Below are 8,609 nucleotides of genomic sequence, written 5' to 3'. Positions count from 1 at the left end.
TTAATTATTCTGAAAGAAAAGCCCTTGACTCATACCCTTTGAAACCAACTTGGTGGAAAAGATTTGTTGATGACACAAACTTAAAATGGACTCATGGCAAGGCTGAACTAGAGAAGTTTTTCAATCATCTTAACTCTATATCTTTCGAAATCAAGTTTACTATGGAGCTTGAAGAGAACGGTAAAATCCCCTTTCTAGATGTACTGATCAGTAGAAAAGAGGATGGTACTTTGGGACACCAGGTCTATAGAAAGAAAACTCATACTGATAGCTATCTTCATGCTGACTCATACCATCATCCATCCCAAAAATCTGGCGTCTTAAACACTCTAGCTGTTAAGGCTCTCAGGATTTCTGACCTTGATCACCTAAATGAAGAAATTGAACACTTAACCTCTATCTTGAAAAGCGTAGGATACAAAGAGTTGAGTATTAAAAAGCTATAAGAAGAGCTCAGGATAAGGTCCTCTCTAAGCATCCCCCTGAAAACAAGAAAGAAAATTGTGGAAAAGTTTCCCTTCCATTGCAAAAATTTTAAAGAAGAATAACATAAACACTCAACTTACAACGTGTGGAACAATAAGGCAAATGATGAGGTCAGTAAAGGATAACATCAATCGTGAACAACTCAAGGGTGTGTATAGGGTTGATTCCTTTTGTGGCAAGAGTTATATTGGGGAAACAAGACGGTCTCTAAAATTAAGAGTTAAAGAGCACGGAGCTGACATAAAGAATGAGAGATCCTGTACATCAGCCCTTGAGGAACAATCATCCAAAACCAAACATCATGTGTGTTTGGAAGACGCTAAAATAATTGCAAGAGAGGACAATTATCAAAAAAGAAAAATCAAAGAGGCCATCGAAATTATGAAATTTCCTCAGAACATCAATAGGGACAATGGAAGTGAGATTTGTGGAAATTGGCTTCCCCTGATTAGACAAATAATAAATTCATTAATTTAATCTTAATTAAATTAATTAATTAACTAATTTTAATTTAATTAATTAAATTAATTCTAATTAAAAATAAATTAAAATTAGGCAATTAATTAAACTAAAAATTAATTAATAATAACCAAAATTAACATGTGATAAAAGAAAATTATAAAAATTATAAAAATTAAAAATTAATTAACTAATTGGTTAACTAATCAAAGTAATTAAAATAATTTACTTATTTATCAATAGACAACTATGGTAAAATAAATAAATAAAAATAAACAATAATTAAAATTAAATTAGTTAATTAATCAATTCAATTTAAATTAATTAATTAATTAATTTTATTAGATACTTAGCATTAATTAACTAAAATAAAAATAAAAACAATAGAAAGAATTATAAATTAAGTAAATTCATTAATTAATTAATTAAACTAATTTATGAATTAAGTATATCAATTAAAATATTTTTAGATTCTTAGTTAAATAAAATTAAAGGAAAATAATTAAATCAATAAAACTAACCTAATCTCTATTATACATGTAATTTAGTAATAAATAAAAATAAAATTAATTTTAATAAAATAAAATAAAAATAATTATAAAAATAATAAAAATTTCATTACAAGATATAAAAATAAAACTTACAATTAATCAATTAAGTAAAACAATTGGAATAATTAAAGCTAGAATAATCCGAATTAAAATAATTAAACTAAAATTATTATAATAAAATGAAATAAAAATAAAAATCATATATATATATACAAGGGTCGGCTTCTTTATAAAAATTTATCAAGATCTAGGTTTATTTATACTCTGGTTGAAAGATTCTTCACTCAACGAACTATCATTCATATTCTATCAAATTTCGTCGTGATGATGGACCCCCTTTGGGATTTGAAATGTCACAAAATGAACACATCACTGTAAATAATCCGGATCATGCTACTCCAATAATAAATTTAATTTGAATATAAAAAATATGAATTTAGAATTTATCCAAAATATATCCCATAAACCCTATAAATACAATTATAATTTTTTTTCTAAAATTTCGGTGTTTAGAATAAATTTACAAATTTTCCCATCACTGTTCTAACAACCTGTTATCGAGGGAGATAGACGTATATGTACGCGTTATTACCCTCACCATTGATATACCATTCATTAAACAGTCAACGGCCCATAGAAAAAAATGTTCACGTGGTCTTTCCAATCAAGTGTCCACGCGTTTTACATTACAGTGTTACTGTGGTAGTGACCACTGACAGCAAGAAAAGAGTGCAGAACGCGTGCCGACTATAGTTCCACCATCGTCCATTCGGAAGTCGAGATTACACCCAGTGACGGACAAGATGCTCAAACAGCGGTATTCACCCCGTCAAAAAAGAAAAAGCAATTGAATGGACAGTAGGTTTACTTTTATCTTCCACCAAGTATCACACAAATCACAGTTGTCTACCATTGCAATGTTGGTTGGGACTCGGGAGTATATGGTTCATCGATGTATTCCCACCACCGCTCCAAAAAGTTGAGTGGACACCTCTACTTTTTGGACTAATTGGTCCACGTTTATTGTCCCACCACTCACCTAGATAGACACCTTCGCTTTTTGGGAGGAATTAGTTCTCGTTTATTGGCCAGTCAATTTTCCACTTCGCCTCTCCAGTCAAGTTCCCACGCGCTTTACTTTTAAATTGGTAGTGACATCCATGAATTGTGCGACCCAAGCTTGTCCCTTCGCGTGTCGGTTTATACACGCAACATGACACTGAAAATTAAAATGTAGAGAATGCATGCGGGTCATAATTCCACCACCGTCCCGTTTATTCAGAAGCAATTGAATTCAAAATAGGTAAAACATATTAGTCTTTATTAAAATATTTTCATATATATTTAATTGAATTTATCTTAAAGATGCTTGTTATACTCTCACCTAAAATTTAATTCCAACCAATCAAATAATGAACTTTATTATTACAGTAATTTGATGATAATCTTTTGATAATGACCTTCCGTTTGTTTAGGGATTTAAAAGTATGTTAAAAACAAAAGAAATAGAAAAGTCTAAATGGCCTATACAGGCACTAGAAGTCGTTGATGGTCAGCATATAGTTTGAATAACGTGTCCGAGAATTTAGTGGGGTCGATATGGGACTTGGTTCTTTGATTATAAAGAATAAAAAAGGAGAAAACCCGCACATAGTTCAGTGGTAGGGTTAATGTGTGTGCATATAGAAGGATACCACTGCACACCCATCCTCACAACAATCTCAGTGCGCTTCTGAAACCATAACTTATTTCCTCCTCTGCAATTTGCGTTCATAGCATCGACAAACATTACCCACCATTTTCACTTCTGTTTTCCAGTTTGCAATGGCTGCATCGTCTTCCATCGTTGCCTCTGCCTCCATCGCTCCTCATCCCAGCAACAATCAGTGGTACCAAGTGTTTATAAGTCACAGAGGCATTGATACGAAGAAAACCTTCGCCAGGTCTCTCTACCTTCGCCTTCTCGAAAACGGAGTGAGGGCCTTTCTGGATGAGAAGGAGATGCAACAAGGATACGATTTTCCTTCTCAAATAAAACAAGCTATCAGCACCGCCTCTGTCCACGTCGCCATCTTGTCTCGCGGATATGCTGAATCAAAATGGTGCCTAGATGAGCTCGTACAAATGTTGCAGACACCGGCTCCTACCATTCCTGTCTTTTACGGTGTCCCGGCCAATGAGGTTCGCTGGACGCGCGGTAAAAACTCGAAATATGATCAAGACCTACAAAAACTGGCAGAGAAGAAAACTTCTGACCCTCAAACACAGGAAGAGAAGCCGCGTTATGACTCCAGCATCATTGAAAATTGGAGAAACGCACTTTCTCAGGTCGCAGACCTCAGCGGTTTTGAGCTGGAGGCGTGCAATATTCGGTGAGAACTCAACCTTCCATCGCTTTTGATATGGTAGTATTTTAAGTTTAATAAATACAAATAGATGGTTTCTCACAATTCTATTTATGTTCTTCTGAATTACTAGCAAGGAGGTGGAGGTGGAGCTGCTAGATAAGGTGGTTAAACGTCTGTTGGAGATACTGAAAAAGCAAAAGCCAGATTTGCACGTTGCCAAATTTCCAACAGGTTTGGACGAGAAACTGAAAGATTTTGAAGATAAAGTGGGATTGCAGCAACAGCAGAGTGGGAGATCTCAGATGTTGGGGATCTGGGGCTTAGGTGGCATAGGAAAGACTACATTGGCTAAAGAATTTTACAATAGGAGAAAATCTGATTTTCATAAATCGTGCTTTTTGCATGACGTCAAAGATAATGGGGCTAAAGGGACATTAAATTTGATGCAGAGAGAACTTCTTAAAAGCTTGACCTCAAAAGATGAGACAGTAAACAGTGTTGATATAGGTACAGATATGCTCAAAGAGCCTCTCAAATCTTGTAATGTCTTAGTTATATTAGATGATGTAGATGATGTGAATCAAGTAGATGCACTTTTGCCAGTTGAAATCCGCGATCTCCACCCGCATAGCTTAATATTGATCACGTCGAGAGATAAGCAAATTCTGATAAGCTCAAAAGTTGAAAATTCATCCATTTATTGGTTGAGAGAACTTAACCCAGACCACTCACGAGTTCTCTTCTGCTCCTACGCCTTCAGCCAGCCGCATCCAAGGCCAAGATTTGAAGCTTTAGTAGATCGGTTCTTGGAAGCTTGTAAGGGATTGCCCCTCTCTTTAAAAGTATTTGGGGCACTACTTTATGGAAGAGACCAATCTGAATGGGAAGATGAATTCGGGAGTCTCCAACACATACTTCCGGACGAGATCCATAATAGGTTTAAAATAAGTTATAATAAACTTAATTTTCAGGAAAAACAAATATTCTTAGACATAGCATGCTACTTCATAGGAACAGACAAAGAGACGGCCATAGGAATATGGAACAGCTCAGGCTGGAGAGGAAGGAAGGGTTTTCAAACTCTCCAAAATAAATGTTTAGTAGAACTGGACAGTTTCAACAGTATACGTATGCATGACCACGTTAGGGATTTGAGAATAGAATTTGCAGAGTCTTCGGCTCCGCGTCGACTTTGGCGTAGGAGTAAGAACGTCGTTGGTAATTTGTTAGATTCTGTAAGTGTTCAGTTATTCAGTCCTTTATAAATTATGACTTTTGGATCGATTATTGAATGAACATGTAATAACGATTGTTCTTTTTAACAATGGATAGGAAATAAGGTCTCTGCCTGTGCGGGGAATTTGGATGGTTCACGGTGAACATGATAAAGATAATGTTTTTGGCGTTCATGCTACTGATATAGCTGATCTGGAAAAGATTTTCAGGAATTTGAAAATTCTTGATACTGAAAATGATCTCTTGGAATGCATTTTGAGGAAGGTGGAGTTACCAAATCTCTTGTGGCTCACATGGAGAGAGTGTCCCCACTCGACCCTGCCTTCCTGGGTTGGTATGAATTTAAAGTATCTAGATGTGTCCGACAGCGAATTAAACACACTGTGGGAAAGGGAAGGCGAATTACAGGTAAATAGGAATTTGTTGTGTCAACATTGTATATTTAGTTCCTATTAAGATTGCACCGCAACGTATCGAATGAATTAGAAAGGTTATGTAGAAGAAAATCAAGATACACATAAACATCTTTGTTGTGTTTGAACTACGTGAACATTTCGTTTTCGCAGGAACCCCTCGAATTGCCGGAATGTTTGGAGGAGTTGTGGGCAGACGGATGCGTGAAGCTGAAGAACATACGGGGATTGGCACAGTGTACAAGGCTTCGAATCCTATCTGTCCAACAGTGCTCCCAGTTAGAAGAGCTGCCGGATATGGAAGCATTGATATGTCTGGAGGAGCTACGGGCAGACGGATGTGTGCAGCTGAGGAACATACGGGGCTTGGAGCGGTGTACAAGACTTCGAATCCTCACTATCTCTGGCTGCTCTGAGCTAGAGGAGCTGCCAGATATGGAAGCATTGATATGTCTGGAGGACCTACGGGCAGACGGATGTGTTCAGCTGAGGAACATACGGGGCTTGGAGCGGTGTACAAGACTTCGACTCCTATCTGTCGAAAGATGCTCCCAGTTAGAAGAGCTGGCAGATATGGAAGCATTGATATGTCTGGAGAAGCTATGGGCAGACGGATGTGTTCAGCTGAGGAACATACGGGGCTTGGAGCGGTGTACAAGACTTCGAATCCTCACTATCTCTGGCTGCTCTGAGCTAGAGGAGCTGCCAGATATGGAAGCATTGATATGTCTGGAGGAGCTATCGGCATACGGATGTGTGCACCTGAAGAACATACGGGGATTGGCACAGTGTACAAGGCTTCGACTCCTATATGTCGAAAGATGCTCCCAGTTAGAAGAGCTGCCAGATATGGAAGCATTGATATGTCTGGAGGACCTACGGGCAGACGGATGTGTTCAGCTGAGGAACATACGGCGCTTGGAGCGGTGTACAAGACTTCGAATCCTCACTATCTCTGGCTGCTCTGAGCTAGAGGAGCTGCCAGATATGGAAGCATTGATATGTCTGGAGGACCTACGGGCAGACGGATGTGTTCAGCTGAGGAACATACGGGGCTTGGAGCGGTGTACAAGACTTCGAATCCTCACTATCTCTGGCTGCTCTGAGCTAGAGGAGCTGCCAGATATGGAAGCATTGATATGTCTGGAGGAGCTATCGGCATACGGATGTGTGCACCTGAAGAACATACGGGGATTGGCACAGTGTACAAGGCTTCGACTCCTATATGTCGAAAGATGCTCCCAGTTAGAAGAGCTGCCAGATATGGAAGCATTGATATGTCTGGAGGACCTACGGGCAGACGGATGTGTTCAGCTGAGGAACATACGGGGCTTGGAGCGGTGTACAAGACTTCGAATCCTCACTATCTCTGGCTGCTCTGAGCTAGAGGAGCTGCCAGATATGGAAGCATTGATATGTCTGGAGGACCTACGGGCAGACGGATGTGTTCAGCTGAGGAACATACGGGGCTTGGAGCGGTGTACAAGACTTCGAATCCTCACTATCTCTGGCTGCTCTGAGCTAGAGGAGCTGCCATGTATGGAAGCATTGGTATGTTTGGAAGATCTACGTGCCAATGATTGTGTGCAGCTGAAGAGAATCAGGGGGCTGGAGCATGCGACAAAGCTTCAAAAGCTAGGTGTCGAAAGGTGCTCCCAGTTACAAGAGCTGCCGGGTATGGAAGCATGGTTATGTCTGGAGAACCTATGGGCAGGCGGATGTGTGCAGCTGAGGAACATACGGGGATTGGCACAGTGTACAAGGCTTCGACTCCTATCTGTCGAAAGATGCTCCCAGTTAGAAGAGCTGCCGGGTATGGAAGCATTGCTATGTCTGGAGGAGCTATTGGCAGACGGATGTGTGCACCTGAAGAACATACGGGGCTTGGAGCGGTGTACAAGACTTCGAATCCTCACTATCTCTGGCTGCTCTGAGCTAGAGGAGCTGCCATGTATGGAAGCATTGGTATGTTTGGAAGATCTACGTGCCAATGATTGTGTGCAGCTGAAGAGAATCAGGGGGCTGGAGCATGCGACAAAGCTTCAAAAGCTAGGTGTCGAAAGGTGCTCCCAGTTACAAGAGCTGCCGGGTATGGAAGCATGGTTATGTCTGGAGGAGCTATGGGCAGACGGATGTGTGCAGCTGAGGAACATACGGGGATTGGCACAGTGTACAAGGCTTCGACTCCTATCTGTCGAAAGATGCTCCCAGTTAGAAGAGCTGCCGGGTATGGAAGCATTGCTATGTCTGGAGGAGCTATTGGCAGACGGATGTGTGCACCTGAAGAACATACGGGGATTGGCACAGTGTACAAGGCTTCGAATCCTATCTGTCTCAGGATGCTCCCAGTTAGAAGAGCTGCCGGGTATGGAAGCATTGCTATGTCTGGAGGAGCTATGGGCAAAGGATTGTGTGATGCTGAAGAGAATCAGAGGGCTGGAGCATGCGACAAAGCTTCAAAAGCTAATTGTCGAAGGGTGCTCCCAGTTAGAAGAGGTGGAAGGTGTTGAATATTTGTCGCTCGAGATGGTTGATGTCTCTAAATGTCACGGATTACAGTGTCCAGTGTGGGAGTAGTGGGCCAGGCGGCGCGTATAATTGAAGGAAGGCATAGCAAGAGAATAAATTTGGCGATGAGAGGGTTCATTCCAAAGGGTCAGTATCTGGCAACTTGTATCGGTTCGCATTAAGCTGTTTTTGACTGGTGTAAGATCTTTCACAAACGAATCACAAGCGAGCTTAGTACATTGTTACTGCTTTCATTCAGAGCGTATGAATTGATTCCGTTGGTTCTAGAAAAATTGATCCGGGTTATTTGTCAAATTTGCTTAACATTCCGTTCAGCAATGAGGTATCCAGCATAGGTTTGGTAGCTATTTATATTATAATCGTTATTAAATGTTAATGTAATAATTTTTCTTAGGTTTGGTAGCTATTTATATTATAATCGTTATTAAATGTTAATGTAATAATTTTTCTTTCGATTTTGTTGTTTTAATTAAATCAATTATCTAAAAAAAATCTTTTGATTTTGTTGTTTTAATTAAATTAATTATTTAATATGATGTTTAAATTCTGTATTTTCATGGAATATCGATTTGATTTCGATTGGTACA

The 8,609-nt window shown here is 39.4% G+C and overlaps 1 protein-coding gene across 1 annotated transcript; it reads left to right on the top strand.

Moving 5' to 3' along the window:
• The first annotated feature begins 3,115 nt into the window (after positions 1–3,115).
• LOC149212895 (uncharacterized) lies at positions 3,116–8,361 on the top strand. The gene is made up of 4 exons (XM_089391921.1): positions 3,116–3,868; positions 3,975–5,079; positions 5,177–5,488; positions 5,647–8,361. Exons 1-4 carry the CDS (start codon positions 3,321–3,323, stop codon positions 8,068–8,070), a joined length of 4,389 nt encoding a protein of 1,462 aa, XP_089248047.1. The 5' UTR covers positions 3,116–3,320; the 3' UTR covers positions 8,071–8,361.
• The last annotated feature ends 248 nt before the right edge of the window (positions 8,362–8,609 follow it).

This window comes from Pinus tabuliformis, chromosome 1_1 (genome assembly GCF_031772625.1).
Source record: "Pinus tabuliformis cultivar Carrire ecotype Pingquan chromosome 1_1, CPIR1, whole genome shotgun sequence".
In the NCBI taxonomy this organism is placed as follows: Eukaryota; Viridiplantae; Streptophyta; class Pinopsida; order Pinales; family Pinaceae; genus Pinus; species Pinus tabuliformis.
The sequence above is the reverse complement of the archived record's forward strand: the minus strand, read 5'-3'. Positions and strand labels throughout refer to the sequence as shown.

Excerpts from the sequence above, each read along its gene's own strand:
- LOC149212895 (XM_089391921.1), top strand. The coding sequence starts at position 3,321 with ATGGCTGCATCGTCTTCCATCGTTGCCTCTGCCTCCATCGCTCCTCAT. Across the intron at positions 3,869-3,974 it reads CTGGAGGCGTGCAATATTCG|CAAGGAGGTGGAGGTGGAGC; the intron begins GTGAGAACTCAA and ends CTGAATTACTAG. Across the intron at positions 5,489-5,646 it reads AAAGGGAAGGCGAATTACAG|GAACCCCTCGAATTGCCGGA; the intron begins GTAAATAGGAAT and ends TCGTTTTCGCAG.